Consider the following 26,306-nt stretch of genomic DNA (forward strand, 5'->3'; position numbering starts at 1 on the left):
AGTGCAACCAGTTGCTAGGGAAATATCAGAATGCCATATATTTACTAGTAAGAATTAAAAAAAAAAAAAAAAGAAACCATATTATGACTTAAAACTTTTTTACTGATCAGAATTCAAAAGATGTAAACATTTCCAGCTGCTAAGAATGTACTATACAAAAGCAAGAAACCATAATTTTGATATCTATGAAAAAGTAGTTTGCAATGAGCTGCTTTGAAAATGTAGAAATTTCATTGTCGAAACCCTTTGAAACTTTTCCGTTTTCCTTTTCTCCCTGTCTCTATATCACATTGACTGTTATCTGAAGAGGAAGAGAACGTAGAATTTTGGAAGGAATTTCTATTCACGCAGGCATCATATAACCTTAAGTCCTTTGGGGAGAGTAATTCTTGGCAAACATTCCAGGACCAGGTATAAGTAGAAAAGGTGTCATAAAAGGACTCATTTTTAGTGTCTATTCCAATCAAATCTCCTCGAATCTTCTGCCAGAGGTTTAACATTTCTTGCTGATGCTTAAGAGCAATTCCTAAGTTATAGGTATCTATAGCTCTCTTCACCTGCAACGAGAAAGCAGAAGTTCACAGTACTTACCTTAATATATCTATGATTTGTGGACCACAATCTAGATATCCCAAGAGTTATGTTCCCAGGCTACTTTAAAGTCACCTGGTTCATATATTGAGTAGTGCCTCTTGAGGAGTTAGGAGTTAGTTGATGGACAATGAAAATAAATTACTTTGTAGGCCCTGGCCGGTGGCTCAGTGGATAGAGCCTCAGCCCTGCATATGGATGTCCAGGGTTCGATTCCCGGTCAGGGCACAAAGGAGAAGCAACCGACCATCTGCTTCTTCCTCCTACTCCCTCTACCTTTTCTCCCTCCTCCCCTCTTGCAGCCAGTGGCTTGATTGGTTCCAGCATGACCACAGGCACTGAGCATAGCTCTGTTTGAGGGCATCAGCCTCAAGTGATAAAAATAGCTCAGTACTGGAGCACTGCCCCAGTGGGGGTTGCCAGGTGGGTCCCAGTTAGGGCGCATGCAGGATTCTGCCTCACTATCACCCCTCCTCTCACCTAAAGAAAATTAAAAGAAAGAGAGAAAGAGAGAGAGGGCCTCCCCTGACCTTGAAATAAACAAATAAATTAATAACTTTAGAATAATGAGAATAAAAAATGTTATAATAATATTAAAAACATGGCCCTGGCTGGTTGGCTCAGTGGTAGAGCATCAACCCAGCATGTGGAAGACCCAGGTTCAATTCCCAATTAGGGCACACAGGAGAAGTGACCATCTGGTTTTCCACCCCTCCCCTTTCTCTCTTTCTCTCTCCCTCTTCTCTTCCCACAGCCATGACTCGGTGATTTGAGTGAGCTTGCCCCAGCACTGAGGATGGCTCCGTGGAGCCTCTGCCTCAGGTGCTAAATAGCTCAGTTGCAAACATCATCCACAGATGGGGGTCTCTGGGTGGATCCCAATCAGGGCACATGCGAGAGTTTGTCTCTATCTCCCTTCCTCTCTCTCACTTAAAAAAAAAAAAAAAAGAATGCTGAGCTAAGGTATCGCAAAGATCGGTGTGCACACAGACTGTGGGCACCAGGATTTGTACGGGTGTGGTGTTTCCTGTTCTTTCCCCCGCAGGGCTGCAGCTCGGGCCTTGCCTGACCCAACCTAACCCAACCCAACCATGGCTACAGCTGTGGCAGAGCTACAGAAAAGATCTAGAAGAGGTGAAGGTGCTGCTGGAAAGGCTATTAGAGAGTATGTGATGTTGAAAAGAAGCTTATTAAACACATTGATGGACAATGAAAATAAATTACTTTGTGGGACCTGGCCGGTTGCTCAGTGAATAGTGCATCGGCCCAGCATATGGATAATAAGTGTTTAATAGGCTTATTAAACACTTCCTCTAAAGATTTTTTTATTTCTTTATTGATTTTAGAGAGAGGAGAGAGAGAGAGAGAAAGGCGGGGGGAGGAGCTGGCAGCATTAGTTCGCAGTTTTTTCTTACATGTGCCTTGACCGGGCAAACCCAGGGTTTCAAACTGGTGACCTCAGCCATTCCAGGTTGACGCCATCACAGGTCAAGCTAAAGATGATTTTCTTAGTAAACTGGTCATTTTTTTCAAGAAGGGATAATATTGCAGTCTCATGTGAAATGTAAAGAAGCAAGTCTATCCTAATGAAAAGCCATAATGTATGTATTTTTGTTCAGCTAACAGGACAAAAAGTTAGTTATTGCTTGTAAAATTCCTGACATCAGTTCTCACCAATGTAAGAATAAGTAAAAAATAAAACCTGAATTTTTGCATTAAAAAACAATAGACAAAAACAAGGAGGAAATGTGGGATGGAGATAGGCTTTGAATATAACAGGAGTGCCAAGGATGGCTCTCCATCCACCTTAGGTCAGGAAGGGAGAAGATGCTGAGCTGAGTAGGTCCTCAAGGATTTGGTCAAATTGAGGGAGTGGTGGTGGGAAAGTGTTCCAGGCAGAGGACTAGCATAAGAGTCAAAGGCAATAAACATCCCGGAGTTGGTACACAGGAGATAAAGCACTTCAGTATTGCTAAGGCATCAAGTTTAAAGTGGGAGGGAATGGTGAAGGCATGGTAGGCAAGGCCTGCTGTAATCAGGCCCTTAGATTTGGTCTTGGTGACACGGGGGAGAACTCTTTCCTTAGTGAGAATAATGTGGTAGTGAGCTGCTCTTTCTGACAGAAGTGGGGTAAATTCTTCAATTGTGTGGAGCAGAAAATAGAGTCAAGAACCCTGTCATCAGTGAGAGGGAAGCATTTATTCTTAAGCAGGACAGTGACACAGTGGATCTTCATGTTAGATCATTAGCAGCTGTGTGGAGAATGGGCAGAGGGGAGCAGCTATGAGGTAATGATACAAGGTTGGAGGTTGTTGTCCAGGCTGGACTGAATGAGGGCCTTAGTCAAGGCAGTAGTGATAGGACGGATTAAAGGGACAGATCTGAAAAATCTTCAGGGGAATTAGAGTACCCTGATTGGTGATTGGTAGATGTGAGGAGTGAGGAAAATGTATAAGTTAAAGATGGCTCCTAGCTTTCTAGTTTTAGTGACCGAGTAGATGGTGGTGTAAACAGCTGACACCAAGAAATAGCTAATTGATACAGATGATGAGTTTGGTTTTGGACATGTTGAGTTTAATATGCTATGAGTCAGTGAGGTAGAAATGTCAGGCAGTCCATGAGGTAAGACAGAAGTACTGGAAAGAAGTCTAGGCTAGCAACAGATTTATGAGTTATCAGTATATAGGTGGCACTTGAAATAAGGAGGGTAGACAGTCCAAATAATACTCATCTTAGTTTTTCATTCACTTAACACAGATATCTCAATGTTCTGCTGTGACTGGTTTACAGGTATGACAATTTATTGATCTTCCTAAGCATCTTAGCCCTTGGGGCAGCTGGTGCAGCAGGCTGGAGGCCTCAGGCTATAAATCGCCTCCATTTAATACATATGTGCCATGATGAGAATGAGGATGGAGGCCCACTCCTTTGCATTCTTGTGGCATCAGCACAGACCACCTATCGTTTCATTTATCTCAATGTATTACAACTGCTCATTTCCTAACCCGTGTCTTCCACCTTACTGTAAGCTCACTGAAGTAGGAACTGTGTTTTTTTTTTCTATGATTTCTCCTAATCCCAGAATTTTGTTAACACTGTATAAATATTGTAGTTACTGAAAAAATGAGTGGGTGAGTATATATAATGAGAAGAGCAGCAGGGAGAGACTAGAAAACAAAGAAATATCAACACTTAAGGGATGAACATTCAGGAAAGCGAGGAGAGGAAAGGACACAGAGCTACAAAGAGCATCGAAGACACAGTATTGTAAAGGCCAAGGAGGAAGAAAGTGGTAAGGAGAGCTTGATTATTAGTGTCAAATACAGAAGAGAGGTGACATAAGATAAATACACCCCAGTATGTCTCAGTGGAGTACAAAAGTTGCTAAAAAGTCAGGACACAACAGTAGACAGGCAGCATAGAGTTGTGACTGAGAGTGTGGATTCTGGAGCTAAGCAACCCATGTTTATTATTCTGGTTCTGTTATTGCCTGTGTGCCTTTGGGCAAGTCCCTAACCTCTCTGTGCATATCTGTAAAATGATAAGGAATGAAATGGTTCCTACCTCAAAGGATTGTTGTGATAAGCAAATGAATTAATACACCTGAATTACAGCACTTGTAGAACACAGTGCCTGGCACCTACGAAGCTCACTTAAATGATTATTTCTATTATTCTTTTACCTGCTGTAATAAAGATACTTTAACTCAGCATGATTCCCTGAGTGCACCACTCACTGTGACCATCAGTTTAGTATCTTAACTAGTTGCTAGTTCTAGCATGAAACAAATTAATGTCCAGAAATGATGCTGGGTACGGCTTCGGAGGTGATTAGCAGGATGAATTAGAACAGTTAACATTTGAAACCATTTGATTATAGAGCAAGAAATGTCATTATATGGGTAAAAATGAGAAATGATCTTATTTTAAACACATAGAAGGGGAGGTCCTGGCTGGTTAACTAAGTGGGTTAGAGCGTCATCTCGAAACATCAAGGTTGTGGGTTCCATCCACAGTCAGAAAACATATGGGAGGCAACCAGTGAATGCACAACTAAGTGGAACAACAAATAACTACTTCTCTTCCCGCCCCCTTGTCTCCCCTCCCTTCTTCTCTGTCTCTCTAAAATCAATCAATCAAAAAAAAAAATTAAAGACTTAGAGGAAAAGAAACCTCTTGGTTTTATGGTGGTGGTATTGAAGTGGAAAACATTTTTGTCAGTGCTTTCTGGGAGGGTATTCAACAGTGAGTACTCACATGTGGTTTAATAGCAGCTGCATCAGTCACTGTCCAATTCTGCTTTTTCTTGAATATTTGCTCAATGGTGAGGATGTCAGCTGGGTAGCCTGAGGCAGGGTCAATAGGCTTTATATTTGCTGCCTGGATGCACATTAAAAAAAAAAAGATTAGTAATGTATTTTAGTTTGAATTATTCAACAAAAGCATAACAAACAGAAGAGTATTATATTAGGAAGGGGTCTGTATATGGTGTATAAGTTTATTGCTAAAGTACTTGTCAGGTGTTTGGGGCACCTGGTATTGTCCCATGTATAGATGGGCATTTAGAAATATCTCTTTCATAATGATGAAGACTACTTAAAAGAAAAGTACAGACCAGAAGAATATTTATGCGTGGAATGGATATGGAAGATATAGGAGCCAAATCCATCCTCACCCAAACTTTCCAAGCCATCACGAAACACTAAAAATGAATGTGCCCTCCACAGAGTACAGCCTATGTTACGTCCACATTTCTCATGGGAGCCAGCCATCTACCTGTTTCCCCTATTCCTGGCTGTTGAATAATGCAGTAGAAATCGTGTGAGTATGCTGACTGCTTTCTTTGAAAATGTATATCACCTGCCTGACTAGGTGGCAGCGCAGTGGTTAGAGAGTCAGACTGGGACACAAAGGACCCAGGTTCAAAACCCTGAGCTTTCGAGCTTGACCGCGGTTCATCTGGTTTGAGCAAAGCTCACCAGCTTGAGCCCAAGGTCGCTGGCTTGAGCAAGGGGTTACTCGGTCTGCTGTAGCCCCCCAGTCAAGGCACATATGAGAAAGCAATCAACAAACAACTAAGGTGCCACAACAAAGAGTTGATGCTTCTCATCTCTCTCGCCCTTCTTGTCTGTCTGTCCCTGTCTGTCCCTCTCTCTGTCTCTGTCTCTGTCATAAAAAAAAAAGAAAAAAAAGAAAATGTATATTATCTAATTTCATCCAGATCCACAGTACTGTTTGACATTACTTTCTTCATTCACGGTTACCTTTCTTTCAGTCTTCATAGTGATTGTTGGAAAACCAGACTTTCATACTCCCTCAGCTTGTCTCTTCAAAGCTATCTAATATGAATTCTTTTTCTTCTTCTTTCCACCTTGGGATTTCTCTATCCTTGAACCTGTTTTTTCCTCCTTCTCTCTTCTATGTAAATTTTCCCTAATTCCAAGGCCAAAGTCTCCCCTGTATCTTTATTTGTTTGCCTCCTGGAACATATCTCTTCAATTGTCTTCTCTCCAAGGCCAATGTCATGGGCATGTGACCTATGCAATTACACAAGACCTTGGACTTAGAAGGGCTCTGAATTTAGTTTAATGTCCCACTGTGGCTGTCTTTATATTCTTAATTATTTTTTGGAAAAGGGGCCTACATTTTCATTTTGCACTAGGCCTGACAAATTATATAGACAGCCCTGCTTCTCTTCTATTCACTTTCTCTTTTCATTGAGCAGTGGTTTTGAGCTTTGTCTGCCTGTTGTAACTTTAAAAAATTCCAAGGCTAAGTCCCCATTCCCAGAGATCTGCTTTAATTGGATAGTGCTGTGGCCTGGACATGAGATTGTTTTTTAAAGTGCTCCCATGGTGAAGCCAAGATTGAGAACCACAGCTTTAATGGTCCTTCCTCCTGGCTACAAATGTGCTCAAGTCTCCTATGTCCTGAAATAACTTTTTCTAGACTCTGATTCTACACCAAGCTGTAGTTCCAAATCTCTCTTCCCTAACAGCTACATTTTTTGTAAGAGGAGTTTATTTCCTTTTGGGGGGAGTAGGGAATCTGCGTTATTAATTCTTGAAGATGCATGATAAAAAATTCCCATTATGCCCTGGCTGGGTAGCTCAATTGGTTAAAACATTGTCCCAATAGACCAGAGTTGCATGTTCCACCCCTGGGTCAAGGGCCATGCAAGAATCAACCAATGAATGCATAAAAAAGTAGAACAACAAATCAATGTTTCCTTCTCTCTCTCTCTCTCCCTTATAAAGAACTTATAAAACTCAACACACACACAAAAATACCCCCAAAAAATCCAATTTAAAAAATGGACAAAGGACCTGAATAGACACTTTTTTAAAAAGGACATACAAATGGCCAATAAACATATGAAAAGATGCTCAATATCACTGATCATCAGAGAAATATAAATTAAAACCACAATGAGATATCACCTCACACCTGTCAGAATGGCTGTCATCAATAAATCAACACACAACAAGTGCTGGTGAGGATGTGGAGAAAAGGGAACCCTCAAGCACTGCTGGTGGGAATGCAGACTGGTACAGTCACTGTGGAAAGCAGTATGGAGCTATCTCAAAAACTTGACTCAGCAATTTAACTTATGGGAATACATCCTAAGAATCCAGCAACACTAGTTCAAAAGAATATATTTACCCCTATGTCCATTGCAGCGTTATTTATAATAACCAAAATCTGGAAAGTGCCCAAAAGCCCATCAGTAGATGAGTGGATAAAAAAGCTGTGGTACATTTACATACTGGAATACTACACAGCCATAAAAAATAAAATTTACCTTTTTTGACAGCATGGATGGACCTGGAGATCATTATGCTAAGTGAAATAAGCCAGCCAGAAGACAAGTACCATATGATTTCATTCATATGTGGAATCTGATGAAAAAAAATGAACTAACAAGCAAAATAGAGACACACTCATACATAGAGGGTCAGGCTGACAGCAGTAGGGAGGGGGATGGGTGAAGGAGGTGGAGGGATAGAGAAAAAAAAAGGACAGAAAGAAGCCTTATGGATATGGACAACAGTGTGGTGATTACCAGGAGTGCGGGAGGTAGAGAAGGGGGGGAGGAATAAATGGTGATGGATGAAGACTTGACTTGGCAGGGGGTGAACACAGTGTGGTGTACAGAGATGTGTTGTGGAGTTGGGATCCTGAAACCTGTAGGATTATGTTAACTAGTGTCACCCTAATAAAGTCAATTGTAAAAAATCACAGAATATGTCTATACAAAATAAAATAAAATTTAAAAATCTCCCATTGTAATTATGGATTTGCCTATTTGTTTAGCAATTATCCTTACATTGGATAAAAGTGAGAAATTTTAGCATAATGCCTTAAAAAGTCTTATAATACTGTTAATCATCTTACCTGTCAATTTGCTTGCACAACAGATTCAAGATAGTAATATCTTCCTGATGCTTTAAAAAATCTTTAAATAGCATGTTTATCTTTACCTATGTTTTCCTTACTTTTTACTTTCCCCATATTAATCTATTGATGCCAGCTTTTTTTTTTTTCTGAAGCTGGAAACCCGGAGGCAGTCAGACAGACTCCTGCATGCGCCTGACCGGGATCTACCCGGCATGCCCACCAGGGGGCGATGCTCTGCCCATCTGGGGCGTTGCTCTGTTGCAACCAGAGCCATTCTAGCACCTGAGGCAGGGGCCACAGAGCCATCCTCAGCACCCGGGCCAACTTTGCTCCAGTGGAGCCTTGGCTGCGGGAGGGGAAGAGAGAGACAGAGAGGAAGGAGAGGGGGAGGGGTGGAGAAGCAAATGGGCGCTTCTCCTGTGTGCCCTGGCCGGGAATCGAACCCGGGACTCCTGCACGCCAGGCCGATGCTCTACCACTGAGCCAACCGGCCAGGGCATGCCAGCTTATTTTGATATGTATTTATTTGCCTTATATATTTTTGCTGTCCCTTTACTTTTAAGTTTTCTGTACCATATTTTAGGTGTGTCTCCAATAAAAACATCTACCTGGAAAATTTTAAAAATCAGAGTTCTTATATTCTATTTGGAGAAATTGGCAATAAACAGACAGGCATCAGGAGTGTAGGGTTCCATGTCAGGAAATAAGTTTAAAGAGGAATAAATGTCCTCTATATTCATCTTGTCAGTGATATTTGCCTGTTGGTGTGACCTCATTTGGAAAGATAAAGACAAAATCTTAATTTTATGTCATTTTTGATCATCATGGGTCCCTTTCTTTTTTAGATTTTACTTATTCATTTTTTGAGAGAGAGGAGGGAGGGGAAGAGCAGGAAGCATTAACTCCCATATGTGCCTTGACCAGGCAAGCCCATGGGTCTCTTTAAAAAAATTTTTTTATAGTGGTAAGAACTCTTTTCTTTTTACTTTTTTATTTATTCATTTTATAGAGGAGAGAGAGAGGGAGGGAGAGAGAGAGAGAGAAGGGGGGAGGAGCAGGAAGCATCAACTCTCATATGTGCCTTGACCAGGCAAGCCCAGGGTTTCAAACTGGCGACCTCAGTGTTTCCAGGTCAACACTTTATCTACTGCACCACCGCAGTTGTTGCTGTGGCAACAACTCTTAACACAATATCTACCCTCAACACAATTCTTAGTGTACAATATAGTATTAACTATATGCATAATGTTGTAGAGCAGATCTCTAGAACTTTTTCATCTTGCATAATTTTGATTTCATGCCCATTACTTAGCAATTCCTCATTTTTTCTCCTACCTCCAGCTTCTGGGACTCTTAATTAAGCCTATGGCTGGAGGGGCCTGTAGGGATTTCATCATGATGTGAACAATACATGGACCTCTGGAACCCAGAGATGCTCCACAGGGTGGGTGGTCTCCATTCAAATCTTGATCTTGTTTCTCAGGCTATGAGGCCTGTGACAAACCTGAGATAAGGCTAAAGCTTCCTGAAAGAATATCCAGAAACTAGGGCATACTAACCTGGAACCTTAAAACTTATGATGATAAAGTGTACCTTGAAAGGGAAGCAAAAATACTGCTCACAAAAATTAGGGAATATTTCAAAATGAATATGCAGTGATAAAAAAAAAAGCATTTGATTTTTTTTTTTATTAAACAAGAACATCAGAAAAGCAAACAAGTCAAAGAAAGTTGTATGATTATGCAAATGAGATGCAAAACTAACTTTTATTTCATTGGTGAAAATGCACTATACAAAAGGCTGAAAGTACTGGAGCATCTGCACGTTCCCTGGTCCCCTAATTTTTGTTAGCAGTGTAGATTAGAGGCAACAGAGCTTGAAGCAGGGCCAGAAGTTTCCACTGGGAGTATAAATGGGGTTCTAGTCCAAGGGCAGGCTGGCCCATTCACCACCACATTGCTCCATTGAGTTGTGGACCTGGTCCACTCATTCCATGGTGTCTGGCTCAATCACAATCTAGAGCTGGTTGAGGGAGACCAAAATAAAGCTTCTGGTTCCTGAGTTGATGGGAGAGCAGTTGGAGGTAGGACCTGAGTGTCTTTTTATTATTATTCTTATATTCCCCATCCCTAACCCCAAGCTTACTTTCTGTAAGTTTAACTATTTGTTGAAGTTAAATAAAATATGTATACCCGAGCTTAAATTTAGGAATATGTCTATGGAATCTATTTGAAATATGACTGAAAATAAAAATATGTGTCATTAAAAAGTACCTTACTAGTTCTGTTATGTTAGACTTTTAAAACCCAAGTATTTAGGCCCCAGCCAGTTGGCTTAGTGGTAGAGTGTTGGCCCAGTGTGTGGATGTCTTGGTTTCAATTCCCAGTCAGGGCACACAGGAGAAGTGCCCATCAGCTTCTCCACCCCTTCCCCTCTCACTTCTCTTTCTCTCTCTTTCTCCTCCCACCCCACCCCTACAGCCATGGCTCAATTGGAGCAAGTTGGTCCCGGGTGCTGAGGATGGCTACATGGCCTCACCTCAGGTGCTAAGAAGAGCTCAGTGGCTAAGCAACGGAGCAATGCCCCAGATGGGCACAGCATAACCCCAAAGGGGGGTAGCAAGGTGGATCCTGGTCGGGGCCTATGTGGATATCTGTCTGCCTCCCATCCTCTCACTGAATAATAATAAGAAGAAAAATAAAATCCAAGTATTTGAATTAACTGATGTGACATAATTTAAATCTCACCTGTGTTTTCCAATCTCTTTTATGGAAAAAATAGTTCTCAAAGAAATTCAGAGGCTCCTTTCTCCTTAGAATTTCTAATTTCTGTATGTCTTTGCATGGCTTTCCCATTACCACCCCATCCACATTAGGAAACAATGGAAAGATGGGTATTTTTGAATATGGGTTATCTGAAGGAGGATTGCATCCTAAAAAGGTAAAAAAATGTTATCACAATTAATATAAGAAGAAATTCACATTAAAGACATACATATGGCATCTATTTTGTTCTTTGTCTATTCTTCTCAGTGCCAGGATCCATCTTCTTCACTCTCCTATGCTCCCCACTCCTCATCCCTCCTCAGACTCTCAGTTTCATCCAGGTGTCTAAGGTTCAGGTAATATATATACACATTTGCTTTCAAATGGTATCTGGGTAACAGAGACTAGTCACTCCAAATAGGCTGTGGTCCAGCTCTTATAGCACTTGGTCTCTAGTATTTATTTCTGGCCAGTAACATACAAATAAATCCTTTACAACAGTAGAGAAAGGACAAATGGCTCTTACTCTTGAGTTCCTCAAGGTACTTAAATAAATCCTTTTCCTTCATTACTGCAATCCGGGCAGCATTGACAAAGGCAGCCATGCTTGAGCTTAGAGGTGTGCATATATCTGGCTTAAATCTCCTTTTTCCATAACTCATAGCATAGGGATTCCACAATATCGCTGAGGTGACTTCTTGGAATTTTTTTTGGAAATAGCTAAAAAAAAAAAAAAAAAAAGGTAATCCAGAAATGGATAAAAAGTACCTGAGTGTTCTGCTGAAAAAGTACCTGAGTATTAGGCATATAAGAAAAAAAAGTTAAGTTGTATGTTATAAATGCTGAATAAATTTATTTTAAATTTAATTTGTATATTCATTCACTGTTGTTTATTGATTGCCTGTTTCTGTGACATTTATGGAATACCTACAGATAACTGCCACAGGACATTTGACAATTTTATATATGTAGGCCCTGTTGCTTTGGCTTCCTTCCTCTTCCCCAAGACCTCTCAGTCTTTTCTAGAAAAATGCCTGTCAAGTATGATTCTGAGCAAACACTTAATTGGTACCAGCTTGAATACAAACATTAATCATGTGTATTATTATATTTGTGTTGGACAAAAAAAATGCAACTTCTTTTGATAATTTTTATAAGAGTTTATTTGAGGCAACTGATGACATATTTCAGGGAGCATGATCTCAAATAAAATGCAACAATTTTTAAGTTAAAAGAAATTCTCATTGCAGAGAGTTTGGAAAATAAAGAAAAGTATAAATAAAAAGCATTACCAATAATCTACTATCCACAATAAGTCACTATTGACTCTAATTCTTTGCAGTGTGTGTGTGTGTGCCTGCACATGCGCACGAACAGATCTAGGAGATGTGCTACTATGTGTTTTAGGTTACCAATTCTTTTCTTTTTTTTTTTTGTGACAGAGACAGACAGAGACAGAGAGGGGGACAAATAGGGATAGACAGGAAGGGAGAGATGAGAAGCATCAATTCTTCTTTGCGGTTCCTTAGTTGTTCGTTGATTGATTTCTCATATGTGCCTTGACTGGGGGACTATAGCAGAGTGAGTGGCCCCTTACTCAAGCCAGTGACCTTGGGCTCAAGCTGGTGAGCTTTTGCTCAAACCAGATGAGCTCGTGCTTAAGCTGATGACCTCAGGGTTTCGAACCTGGGTTCTCTGTGTCCCAACCCAATGCTCTATCCACTTGTGCTACCACCTGGTTAGGCTAGGTGTCGCGGTCCAGCCACAACAAGTCTATTACAGGGTTCTCGAACGGGAAAAGGTATGGAATTAAATAAATGATAGGCAGAGAATTAAAGATATATACATAAAGATGGGTTCAGGAGAACAGCACAACGAACAGTCTCTACTGTTCCTAAGCCGATGCAATGGCGGCTTCCAGAAGCGCATCCATGTTTATTCAGGGAAAAAAAAAAAGTGGTCTATTAGTAATTCAATTGTTTCCAAGACAACTCAAAGACAACCCCACCATACCGTTTAAATCTAACTTTACACCAATAAGAAACTAGCTTCCAGCCTCTTCCAGAGAACATAGGTGGGACGAGTGAGAATCAGGTGTAGTTCTTTGTTAACTAGGCAAGTGAGGTGGGGGGTTAGGCCCAGCACCTCTGTCCCCTAGATATACAGATTGTAAAAACACCCTGTTTATATTTCGGTCCCCAACAGCTAGGTTATCAATTCCTAAAGAATAAGCAGAGCAGGCTATACCTGATAAAGGACTCTAATTCACAGTACAAACATCCCCAAATGTATAATCATCTGATTTATAAACATGCATACCTTACACATCAACGACAGATCAGATTCCTCCTTACTTACAAACCTACTGAATCAGAAACCCTGAGGCACAGCAATGTGTTTTAATAACCACTCAAGGTGATTCGAATACAGGCTCAAGTTTGACAAATGCTGCTCTATATCCTCCCCCTTCCCTGAAACTCCACTCTTTGCTTGATGGCTATATTCCCGGTTATATTTATAATGAATGGTTTCCTTCCCTTGCTCTTTCCCCTTCTTCCGTCTTGCTTTAATCTTTCTTTAATAACACAAGTTTTTCTTAAATATTTATTGATTCTTGGATGCCTATATTTGTAAGCAAGACTAAGCACTTTTTTTTTATTTTAAAATTTTTTAAATTTTTTACAGAGACAGAGAGAGTCAGAAAGATGGATAGACAGGGACAGACACAGGGACAGACAGACAGGAACGGAAAGAGATGAGAAGCATCAATCATTAGTTTTTCGTTGCGCGTTGCAATACCTTAATTGTTCATTGATTGCTTTCTCATACGTGCCTTGACCGCGGGTCTTCAGCAGACCGAGTAACCCCTTGCTTGAGCCAGCGACCTTGGGCTCAAGCTGGTGAGCTTTTGCTTAAACCAGATGAGCTCTTGCTTAAACTGGCGACCTTGGGGTCTTGAACCTGGGTCTTCCGCATCCCAGTCCAACGCTCTATCCACTGCGCCACCGCCCGGTCAGGCAAGACTAAGCACTTATTAAGGTTAACTGGAAGCTCTTTGGTGTGGGGTTTTATTAAGAGGGAACATCACTGTCAGGTAACTGGTTGGAGCCTTGTTTTATCAGGGGACCTTTTGCTTGTATCTGCTAATTTTTCTTTTGGGCTTGTTGATTTCCCTGGTAAGGGATGCTCTAATAGTTTATCTGAGTAGTATAAGTCTAGCTATCAATATGTAGGATCCTAGGGAAGGGGAAGATGGTTGGTGGGGTGTCTCATCATTTAGTAAGTGGACTTTCACATAATCTTGTTTTTACTATGATACTTTACATCTTTAATTAATGTTTGATATCCCCGAGTCCAAACAATCTTTTGAGAGAGTTAACTAATTTGACAGTTAATTATATAATATACATTTTGTATTATTTCACCTCTGCATAGTTACTTAGTTATTTACATATTTATGGCTTTTCTCTCCATTTATATTTGAAGCTCCTTAAAAGCAAATGCTATGTATTAAACACTTTTGCTCTCCTTAGGAACCATGTATATAATAAGTAACAACCGCAACCAGAATAACAATAAAACCACCAGTATCAGTCTGACCAGGTGTTGGCGCAGTGGACAGAACATTGACCTGGGACACTGAGGTCCCAGGTTTGAAACCCAGAGTTCATCAGTTTGAGCATGGGCTCATCCAGCTTGAGTGCAGGCTCACTAGCTTGAGCATGGGATAATAGACATGATCCAATGGTCGCTGCCTTGAGCCTAAGGTTGCTGGCTTGAAGCCCAAGGTCACTGGTTTGAGCCCAAGGTTGCTGGCTTGAACAAGGGGGTCACTGGTTCAGCTGGAGTCCCCCTGGTCAAGGCACATATGAGAAGCAATCAATAAACAACTAAAGTGCCACCACTTCAAGTTGATGCTCCTCATCTCTCTCTCTCTCTCTCACTTGCTAAGAAATAAAAATTAAAAACTCTCTAATATCAGCTTACATTTCTTGAGTATGTACTGGGTATGAGAGGCAGTGCAGGGAGGTGGATAGAGCAAGGTTCTGGAATCAGACTATTTGTGCTAAAATCTAGATAACACTGCCCTTTGGGCAAGTTACTTAGCTGACCTGTGCTTCAGTTTTCTATCTGTAAACTGGGAATAATAGTACATATCCATTAAGAAGGTAAGGATTAAAATAGATATATATTTTATGCTTATTCTAGTACTTCTACATAGTAACAATAGCTAACATAATAACAATAGCTCTTATGATGTGCTAAGCACTTCACCTGCATTATCACATCATTCACCCAGGTGCCCTGTAAGATATTATTAACATCGTCTTTTCTTTTTTTTGGACACTATTTATTCATTTTAGAGGTGGGGAGAGAGAGAGAGAAGGGGAGAGGAGCAGGAAGCATCAACTCCTATATGTGCCTTGACCAGGCAAGCCCAGGGTTTCGAACCAGCAACCTCAGTGTTCCAGGTCAATGTTTTATCCACTGCACCACCACAGGTCAGGCCTCTCATCACTATTTTATAGATGAGAAAACTTAGGCTGAGAAATTAAGCAATGTGCCAAATCTGTGTATCAGTAGCAAGCATTTAATAAACATACCTGAATTGGAAAAAGAGTAGAATATTGTGCATCCTCTGTTCCACTTCTGACAGAGATGTAGGATAGTATAAAGGATTACCGATTGAGGAGCACAAAGATATTTTTACATTGTTGGTGATATTCTGTATTCTTAAGTCTCAATGGGAAGAATGCTTTGAAAGGGTATGACTTGCAAAGATTGATAATAGTAACATTTAATTTCTATACTACAATGATAAGCATAGATTGCGGAAATTTCTCTGTAGTGATATTTGCTGAAATAAACTCATTTGGGTGTGAGAATGTTTCTTTGTCCTCTATTCTCATTCTACTTCTGGTTCTGCTTCAGTCCAGAGGCTGTTTTGGAAGGTCTGAACTTGTTTTACATTATCTCAGAATCAAGGGACTTCTTGTAAGTCCCTGGTAGTTCCAGTGTGAATGGGAGTGTCTTATATTCAAATTAGACTTCTAAGCCCACCCTAAATCATCCTTGGAAAAGTCTTATTTCTCTGGGATTCTCTAGCCTAGGGCAGGAAAGGTTGAACTTTCTTTACTGTCTTAGTCCCTCAGTTGGGACCTGAGATGGTCTGAGGCCAGCCTTGCAATTTCAGAGCTGGGCTGTACTGTGGGGATGAAGGAGAAGTGACTATCTGTCCACATACCTTCTCCTTTGTTTTAGAGCTGACCTTGTGAAGCAGAACGTTAGTGAGAGGTGACTGCCTCTGCCTTGTTAATATCCTTGTAAGTGCTTCTGAGAAGGTCAGTGGTTTTTGCCCCTTTCTTTGTCACTTACCTTACTATTTCCAATATAGCCTTTTTGGGTAAAGCCGAAGTCTCTACAAGCTTTGACAGGATTTCAAACAACAGGATCCCTGGGTTGCCAGCTAAATCTAAACACTTCTCTTTTTCTGGAACTAGGAAGGAAAGAGGAGATTCAAAATGCCTTCTGAAAAAATCATCTATCAAAAAGGTACTAAAATGACAGTCTTTTTATTGTATTTACAAAATTAATACCAAGTTGAGGATTATGGAAAAACATTCAACATCTGTTCTATTGTATGTAGAAAGATAATTTTTATTACTGAACAGACAAAATAATCAAGGAATTGAAAAAATACCTTTAGTTCAATGGCTTCTAAACAAATATAGCAATACATTTAACATAAACATGAATTATATGTTCAAGACTATTGTCCTGTTTTCGGTAAAGGAGTTGGTGGTAATTATATCTCTGGTTTGCAGGCAAACCCTTACTATAGTGGTACTTAGAGCAACAACTTTCATTTGTCCTAAGGACAGTTCATAGCCTATGAATGGATATATTTTCTTTCTTTCCTTTTTTAGTGAGAGGAGGGGAGGCAGAGACAGACTTCCGTATGCTCCTTGACCAGGACCCACCCGGCAAGCCCACTGGGGGGCAATGCTCTGTCCATCTGGGGCTGCTGCTCCCTTGCAACTGGAGTCATGTTTTTTTTAGTGCCTGAGGCATGGAGCCATCCTCAGCGCCTAGGGCCAACGCGCTCTTATCGAGCCTTGGCTGGAGGGGAGGAGATGAGAGAGAGAGAAAGAGACAGAGACAGAGAAAGAAGTGAGAAGGGGAAGGGGTGTACAAGCAGATGGGTGCTTCTGTGTGCTCTGACTAGGAACTGAACCTGCAATATCCACATGCCAGCAGACACTCTACCACTCAGCCAATGGTCCAGGGCTCTTTTTTATTTCCTTCTTTTTTTTTTTTTAAGTGAGAGGAGAGGAGATAGTGAGACAGACTCCTGCATGCACCCCAACTGGGATCTACCTAGCAACCTAAGTCTGGGGCCAAATGTCGAACCAATCGAACCACTGGCTGTAAGAGGGGAAGAGGGAGAAAAGGGGAAGAAGGAGGGGAAGAGAAGCAGAGGGTTGCTTCTCTTGTGTGCCCTGACTGGGAATCGAACCTGGGACATCCATACACAGGGTCAATGCTCTATCCACTGAGCCAACCAGGGCCATATTTTCAAAACAATATACAGTATCTGGAATTGGGAATGTATTTTTTCTAGAAAACATGATATGAATGGGATTAGATTTTCCAAGGTGCCTGTTAAACTCATAAGCAAACCATTAGAGAGAACTAATAATTTATAACCTTATGTGAGACCGTGCTCCCCAACCTCCAGCAGACTCTCCAGCCCTTGCACTGAGGACAGAGGCTTCATCAGGGCGAGGAAGATATTTTTTGGGAACAGTAAGTTATCTACACCCAAATTTGCATGAGAGGGAGCATTTTTATTTTTCTAAAAATTTTTTTCTTTTGCAAAAGGAGTGCTTCCAAAGTAGCATATGCACTTGGTAAAGAATTAAAATACTATTAAAGGTAACCAGATTTTTCTACACCACTGCCTGAGTGTGCTTTCATTAGAGATCAAAAAGTAGTATCTCCTGCAGAAAGACTAGATGCATTGAAGTTAAAATTTTAAAACTTCACTTTGCTTTGCAAATACTGTTCTGGAGAAGCAATACAAAAGTAAATCACATTCCAGAGTATATACACATTCTTGATTTACCTCCTTATTGGAGGCTGAAATAAATAATATTGACTATGCAGTGAATTTTAACTACCCAACTGCTTTCTACTCATTAATGTCTCTACTTACCCACAGCCTTAAGGAAGCGGTTCTTATCTGTTAGCACATTTATAAAGTCTGAGAAATTCACTTTCCCATCTCCTGCAACAAAAATCTAAGGCTCAGAATAAGGACAAAAGATGCATTTTAATTATCAGGTTATATATTAAACATAAAAATAAAACACCACGGACCACCCAATACTTAAAATCAGAGCATTTTAGGGCTGGAAATATGCTCAGGTGAGCACTGGTCTTCCTGAAGTGGTCTTAGCACTATTACAGCAGTCACCCACAGTCCATTGAAGCAATGGCGGGTTGTAAACATCAAACCAGGGGCTCCCAGCCACTACAGTCCTGTCCATTCACTCCTTTCCTATAGTCTTACCATTTTTGCAAAAAATCCACCCCTGCCTTCCACTCCAAACCTATAATACAGGGGGCGGGAACCTTTTTGGCTGAGAGAGCCATGAACACCACATATTTTAAAATGTAATTCCGTGAGATCCATACAGCGACCTGTGTCCGTTAGGCATTATCCAATAAAAATTTGGTGTTGTCCCAGAAGACAGCTGTGATTGGCTCTAGCCACTCGCAACCATGAACATGAGTGGTAGGAAATGAATGGATGAGATGTTTTATATTTTTAATAAAAAAATAATAACTTAAAAAATACAAAACATCTCATTGAAAAATTCCGTGTGGAAACTAAAAGTGGCTGTTATATTTCAATATTGACTTTAGATTACCTGTCATGATGTTCATTTTAATGGATGCCTTAAAACAACAGATACAAAGGCATTGATTTCAAAATGCCATGTTGCCAAGGAAATCCAAGCTCTTTGTTTCTGTATGAATATAAACATCTCAAATACATGAGATGTTTTATATTTTTAAAGTTATTATTATTTTTATTAAAGATCTGTCTGCGAGCAACTTGCGGCCATCAAAAGAGCCACATCTGGCTTGCGAGCCATATGTTCCTGACTCCTGCTCTAATATTTTTATTATTATATCCCCAAGTAGTACCTTGTTTCCTCTAAAATTAAGTATTATTAGAGTCATGTGTGTATTTCAATAAAAAAAGAGAAAAGTGGGTTATTAGTGGAAACAAGTGAAGCTTTAACTACCTGGTGACATTGACTCACCTGTGGAACTGAGGTAGATTGCATGGGCCACTGGTAGCTGGGTAGGGAGAGGTGACGGGATAATATACTGAATAGATCTTCAACACAACATAATAGTTTGGGCTACTAATCACTAGGTCAGGATATTTAAAAAACATCCCTATGCTATAAAATATTATTAAACATGCTATGGTATTTGAAATTCAATATAGGTGGGTTGAAATGATGGAAGGAAGATATGCATTAGTATGATTCATACAGAAACAAAGAGCTTGGATTTCCTTGGCAACATGGCATTTTGAAATCAATGCCTTTGTATCTGTTATTTTAAGGCATCCATTAAAATGGACATCATGACAGGTAATCTAAATTCAATATTGAAATATGACAGCCACTTTTAGTTTCCACACAGAATTTTTCAAAGAAGCATTAAATTGATTTCATAACTGATACAACATACTTCACTGATATCCTTAAAGAGATATACATATATATGTACTTTTGGCAAATAATTGAGGTTTATTTCTCATGTTCATACAGTCCCTGAAAAAAAAATTTACAAAAACATTTATGAGAAAATTAAATGGTAAGTCAAAGTACTCACGATCAATATCAGCACATTTTAATTCATTATTGACATCGTGCTTGGTTAGGTTCATTCCCAACTTAGCTAAAGTGCACATCATTCCATGCAAATCAATACAACCAGTTTTATCCTTGTTAAAGAAGTTGTAGGCATCTTGGAAAGCTGAGGAAATCAAATTTAGTCATGACAATTATTCAAGAATAAATATATATTTTTATTTTTATTTATTTATTTATTTAGCAAGCGAGAGAGGCAGAGAGGGACAGATAGGGACAGACAGGCAGGAAGGCAGGAAGGGAGAGAGATAGGAAGTAGCAGTTCTTCGCTGTGATGCCTTAGTTGTACACTGATTGCTTTCTCATACGTGCCTTGACGGGGTGGGGGGCAGGAGGGGTTCCAGCTGAGCCGGTGACCTCTTGCTCAAGCCAGCAACCTTGGACTTTAAGCCAGTGACCTTTAGGCTCAAGCCAGTGACCATGGGATCATGTTTATTATCCCACGCTCAAGCCACATGAGCTTGTGCTCAAGCCAGCAACCTTGGAGTTTTGAACCTGGGTCCTCAGCATCACAGGTCAACACTCACTGCGCCACCACCTGGTCTGGCAGGCATGGTTATGTTTTAACATTTATTTTAAATTTTATATCATATTGCTTTTAGATACAGTTGCAAAGATACACAGAGAGTTCTTGTAGATCCCTCTTCTACTTTCCCCTAATGTTAACATCTTACATTTCTATGGTTCATTGGTTACATCTAAGAAGTCAACATTGGTGTAAAACTATTAACTGAACTGCAGACATTATTCAGATTTCACTGGTTTCTCCCTAATTTCCTTTTTTAGGTGCCAGAATCCCATCCAGGATACCTTATTACGTTTAGACATCATGTCTCTTTAGCTTCTCTATAACACTTTATCAGACTTCCTTTTTTTTGATGACCTTGATAATTTTGAGGAGTATTGTTCAGGTATTCTACAGCAGTGGTCCCCAACTTTTTTTGGGCCACGGACCGGTTTAATGTCAGAAAATATTTTCACGGACCGGCCTTTAGGGTGGGACGGATAAATGTATCACATGACTGAGACAAGCGTCAAGAGTGAGTCTTAGACCAGGGGTCCCCAAACTTTTTACACAGGGGGCCAGTTCACTGTCCCTCAGACCACTGGAGGGCCGGACTATAAAAAGAACTATGAACAAATCCCTATGCACACTGCACATATCTTATTTTAAAGTAAAAAACAAAAACAAAAACGGGAACAAATACAGTATTTAAAATAAAGGACAAGTAAATTTAAATCAACAAACTGACCAGTATTTCAATGGGAACTATGGGCCTGCTTTTGGCTAATGAGATGGTCAATGTCCGGTTCCATATTTGTCACTGCTAGCTGTAACAAGTGATATGATGCGCTTCCGGAGCCTTAATGTATACGTCCCGCGTCCCTGGAAGTAGTACTGTAAGTAAGCAACGCTGCGGCTCTGCCACATACAGTACTCCAGGAGCACAGGATGCACCCTGTGCTCCTCTCACTGACCACCAATGAAAGAGGTGCCCCTTCCAGAAGTGAGGCGGAAGGGCCCGAAAAATGGCCTCAGGGGGCCGCATGTGGCCCGCGGGCCGTAGTTGGGGACCCCTGTCTTAGATGGATGTAACAGAGGGAATCTGGTCATTTAAAAAAAATAAAACATCGTTAAGACTTAAATATATAAATAAAACGGAAATAATGTAAGTTATTTATTCTTTCTCTGCAGACCAGTACCAAATGGCTCACGGACTGGTACCGATCCGCGGCCCGGAGGTTGGGGACCACTGTTCTATATAGACATCCCTCAGTTTGGGTTTCTCTGATGTTTTTCTCATGGTTAATCTGAGATTATGGACTTTTTTCTCTTCTTTTTGAGATTATGGACTTTTGGAAGGAAGATCTCAGAAGTGAAGTATCATTCTCATCATTATATTAAGTTTAAAAACTATCACATATGTTAACCTTGATTAGCTGGCCTAGGTAGTGTTAGTCCTGGGTACCCTTAAAACAAGCAACAATGTATATTAATGTACTTTTGAAATCTTAAAGTTAATCCATAAACTATTATTATTAAGATATTAAGCTCAGTTTACAATAAAAAATATAATTTTGATTTTGACAATCTTTTGTGATTTCTAAACTAGCTTTTCCCCAGCAATAAAGGTGATTCTTTGATTCCTTTCTGTCTCCTGTGGCGGTGAGGGGCATGAAGCATTAGCCGTACCAGAACACAAACACAGCCATGCTTGACTTTTTTTTAGCTTTTCTAGTGTGTCACTCTTTTCTCTGGGCATTTGCAGATTCACTCTTTCTGCTCAAAATACTACCCTCTGTGCTCTTTGACTGTTTTACCTCTCATTCATTTTAAAATTACCTCTCATTATTCAGACTTCTCTGGGACTCCCCTCTTAACCTCACAAGACTAAGTTAGGAGAATTCTTAGAAACTTCTTTAACACTCAATATTCCCCTATTATAATTTGTGTCATATTGTAATTTAACTGTTACAATCAACAAATCCTGGCTTGTCTTCCCTGTGAGACTTCCGATCAGGGCAGAGACAAAGTCTGACTTCTTGTCTTTTCCATGCTTAGTACACAATTGGTTTTAAATAAATCTTTATTGTTTGGATTAATGAACTGTGCCCACTATAAATCTTTTTTCTTTTTTTTTTTTTTTGTATTTTTCCGAAGTTGGAAACGGGGAGGCAGTCAGACAGACTCCCGCATGCGCCTGACTGGGATCCACTTGGCATGCCCACCAGGGGGCGATGCTCTGCCCATCTTGGGGCTTCGCTCTGCCGCAATCAGAGCCATTTTAGCACCTGAGGCAGAGGCCACAGAGCCATCCTCAGCGCCCGGGCAAACTTTGCTCCAATGGAGCCTTGGCTGCGGGAGGGGAAGAGAGAGACAGAAAGAAAGGAGAGAGGGAGCCTGACCAAGCAGTGGCACAGTGGATAGAGCATCGGACTGGGACGCAGAAGAGCCAGGTTCGAGACCTCGAGGTCACCAACTTGAGCGCGAGCTCGTCTGGGTTGAGCAAAAAAAAAAGCTCACCAGCTCGGACCTAAGGTCCCTGAGCAAGGGGTCACTCGGTCTGCTGAAGGCCCACGGTCAAGGCACATATGAGAAAGCAATCAATGAACAACTAAGGTGTCGCAACAAGAAACTGATGATTGATGCTTCTCATCTCTCTCCATTCCTGTCTATCTGTCCCTGTCTATCCCTCTCTCTGACTCTCTCTCTGTCCCTGTAAAAAAATAAAATAAAATAAAAAGGAGAGAGGGAGGGGTGGAGAAGCAGAAGGGCGCTTCTCCTGTGTGCCCTGGCCGGGAATCGAACCCGGGACTCCTGCACACCAGGCTGACGCTCTACCACTGAGCCAACCGGCCAAGGCCTATAAATCATTTTTTTAAATTTTTTAAAAATTAAATTTAATGCAGTGACAGTGATAAATCAGGGTACATATGTTGAGAGAAAACATCTCCAGATTATTTTGACATTTGATTATGCTGTATACCCCTCACCCAAAGTCAAATTGTCTTCCGTCTATAAATCATTTCTTATCATATCTTTTTCTATGAGAAATCCTGGGACTTTAGTTGTGTTTATACTGTTTATTACTTGATTTCTGCTTGACATTGCTTTTGTTCTTTTTTACACCCACATGTTCTTCTTTTATTTTTTTTATGATTTTTTTTTTTATACAGAGACAGAGTCAGAGACAGACAGGAACAGAGAGATGAGAAGCATCAATCATTAGTTTTTTGTTGCGTGTTGCAACACCTTAGTTGTTTATTGATTGCTTTCTCACATGTGCCTTGACCACGGGCCTTCAGCATATGGAGCAACCCCCTGCTCGAGCCAGTGACCTTGGGTCAAAGTTGGTGAGCTTTGCTCAAACCAGATAAGCCTGTGCTCAAGCTGGCCATCTTGGGGTCTCGAACCTGGACCCTCCGCATCCCAGTCCGACGCTCTATCACTGCGCCACCGCCTGGTCAGGCATGTTCTTCTTTAAATAAAAACATTTGGCCAAGTATGCAGTGACAGAAAGTGGTATGACTTTGGGTGATGGACACAAAATGCAATGAAGGGTTCCCATGCTTTGGAGATGTACACCTGAAACCTATGTGTTCATATGGACCAATGTCACTTATTAAATTTAATTTCTAAATAAAAAAATATTTGGCCAATATTATCTTTTTTTTTTTTTTTTTTTTTACACTGACAGAGAGAGAGTCAGAGAGAGGGATAGATAGGGACAGACAGGAACGGAGAGAGATGAGAAGCATCAATCATCAGTTTTTTGTTGCGACACCTTAGTTGTTCATTGATTGCTTTCTCATATGTGCCTTGACCATGGGGCTGCAGCAGACCAAGTAACCCCTTGCTCAAGCCAGTGACGTTGGGTCCAAGCTGGTGAGCTTTTTGCTTAAACCAGATGAGCCCATGTTCAAGCTGGCGACCTCAGGGTCTTGTACCTGGGTCCTCCGCATCCTAGTCCGTTGCTCTATCCACTGCGCCACCGCCCCGTCAGGCAGTATTATCTTAATTCAAGGAAAATGTTTATTTGAAAGTAATCGCCTTTCCTTTCTACAAATTAGACATTGCATTGAAGTTGTTTTTTCTCTCTCTCTCAAATAACAGAGTATTGTAGACAACCCCTGAAATCCTTTCTCTCTTATGAATGATCAGATGTATTAGAAGACTTTCGTTTATGTTTTCATTTGGGGGATGATTCTCATTACCTTGCATTTGTGAAGCATTCAACTTCCTTTCTTTGTGCCCTAATTTGCATGGGAGAGATCCTGGTAAATCTTTATCCCTGAGAAAAAATATGAAAAGATTTAATACAGATTTGAAACCAGCAAATATTCATTTGTTCCATTCATCAGTTTTTGCTGACTGGGATGACTATAAGCATCGCGATATATCCGAAGTCATACTACCTAAGGGACCTGTTACTGTCACTTGCCAGATGGACAGTGAGAAAATGTTGGTCACTGAAGTCCACCTTCGCTGCCTTATACTTACTTGCTCATCACACTTACCCTGTAAAAAAACAATCTGATTCCTCTCATTTTACAAAAGAGGAAACTAAGGCTCAGAGGGATTAATAAACTTGTCCCAAGTAACACAGATAATAAGTGGAAGTCCTGGGAGTCAAGGCCAGGTTTATCTAACTCCAAAGCTCAAGAATGTAAGCCCTACACTACTTCTATTGCTAGAAATTTAAGTTGTTTCCTCTGACTTTTCAGTGAGCAAAGCAGCCTCGCCTAGACTCTCTCCTGTTGCTTCTTCTATCCTAAACCCTTCGTTGTTTCATTGTCCCTAGCTTGCTTGCTTGCTTGCTTTATTTATTTATTTATTTATTTATTTATTTATTTATTTATTTATTTTTACAGGGACAGAGAGAGACTCAGAGAGAGGGATAGACAGGGACAGACAGACAGGAACAAAGAGAGATGAGAAGCATCAATCATTAGTTTTTCGTTGCGACACCTCAGTTGTTCATTGATTGCTTTCTCATATATGCCTTGACCGTGGACCTTCAGCAGACCGAGTGACCTCTTGCTAGAGCCAGCGACCTTGGGTCCAAGCTGGTGAGCTTTTTGCTCAAACCAGATGAGCCCGTGCTGAAGCTGGCGACCTCGGGGTATTGAACCTGGGTTCTCCGCATCTCAGTCCAACACTCTATCCACTGCTCCACCGTTTGGTCAGGCACACTGTCCCCTAGCTTTAATAAACAGACCCTCAAAATAAAAAAAAGAAATATAAATGGTTTCATTGTTTTACTAGTATCTTTTTTGTGTGTTAAGATTTTATTTATTGGTTTTTGAGAGAGAAGAGGGAGAGGAGGGTAGTGAGAAGTATTGACTCATAGTTCCTTCACTTTAGTTGTTCATTGCTTGCTTGTCATATGTGCCTTGACTGGGCAAGCCCAGGGTTTTGAACCAGCAACCTCAGCATCTCAGGTTGACATTCTATCCACTGCACCACCACAGGTCAGGCATTTTTCAAATTTTTAACTAGTTTAGTCTTATGGTGAATATCCATATAGAAAAATTTTGTATTCATGCTTATTTTATGACTTTAATTGCCAAATTATATTTTACCAGCATATGAGAGACATAGAGGTATATCGGTCTCTCTCTCTCTCTTTATAGATAGATAGATAGATACATAGATAGATATTTTATATAAATCTGCAGTATTTTTTAGTTTAGGAACATAAAGATGTATTATGAAAAAATGGGTTTGTTTATACTATGGTAATTTCAAAATAAACATACTACTAATAATCATAACTTTATACATTAATTTTATTTAAAATACATTTAGCTTTGATACAAATAGAACTAAAAGTTTTTAAAATATGGAATTTCTGCCTGACCGGGCGGTGGCGCAGTGGATAGAGTGTTGGACTGGGATGCGGAGGACCCGGGTTCGAGACTCCGAGGTCGCAAGCTTGAGCACGGGCTCATCTGCTTTGAGCAAAGCTCACCAGCTTGGACCCAGGGTCACTAGCTTGAGCAAGGGGTTACTCGGTATGCTGAAGGCCCGCGGTCAAGGCACATATGAGAAAGCAATCAATGAACAACTAAGGTGTCGCAATGAAAAACTAATGATT

General features: G+C 40.5%; 1 protein-coding gene across 1 annotated transcript in view; it reads right to left on the minus strand.

Annotated features, from left to right (window-relative positions):
• Positions 1-230: 230 nt before the first annotated feature.
• The window catches only part of EFCAB3 (EF-hand calcium binding domain 3), a 34,026-nt gene continuing 7,950 nt past the window's right edge, over positions 231-26,306 (minus strand). The window contains exons 2-9 of the mRNA XM_066366224.1: positions 24,424-24,500; positions 19,670-19,813; positions 17,970-18,041; positions 16,130-16,250; positions 11,280-11,473; positions 10,736-10,920; positions 4,848-4,970; positions 231-557 (exon numbers count right to left, since the gene is read on the minus strand). Coding sequence (XP_066222321.1) covers positions 231-557; positions 4,848-4,970; positions 10,736-10,920; positions 11,280-11,473; positions 16,130-16,250; positions 17,970-18,041; positions 19,670-19,813; positions 24,424-24,500 — 1,243 coding nt within the window. The remainder of the gene's footprint in view (positions 558-4,847; positions 4,971-10,735; positions 10,921-11,279; positions 11,474-16,129; positions 16,251-17,969; positions 18,042-19,669; positions 19,814-24,423; positions 24,501-26,306) is intronic.

The sequence above is a fragment of the Saccopteryx leptura genome, chromosome 2 (assembly GCF_036850995.1).
Source record: "Saccopteryx leptura isolate mSacLep1 chromosome 2, mSacLep1_pri_phased_curated, whole genome shotgun sequence".
NCBI lineage: Eukaryota > Metazoa > Chordata > Mammalia > Chiroptera > Emballonuridae > Saccopteryx > Saccopteryx leptura.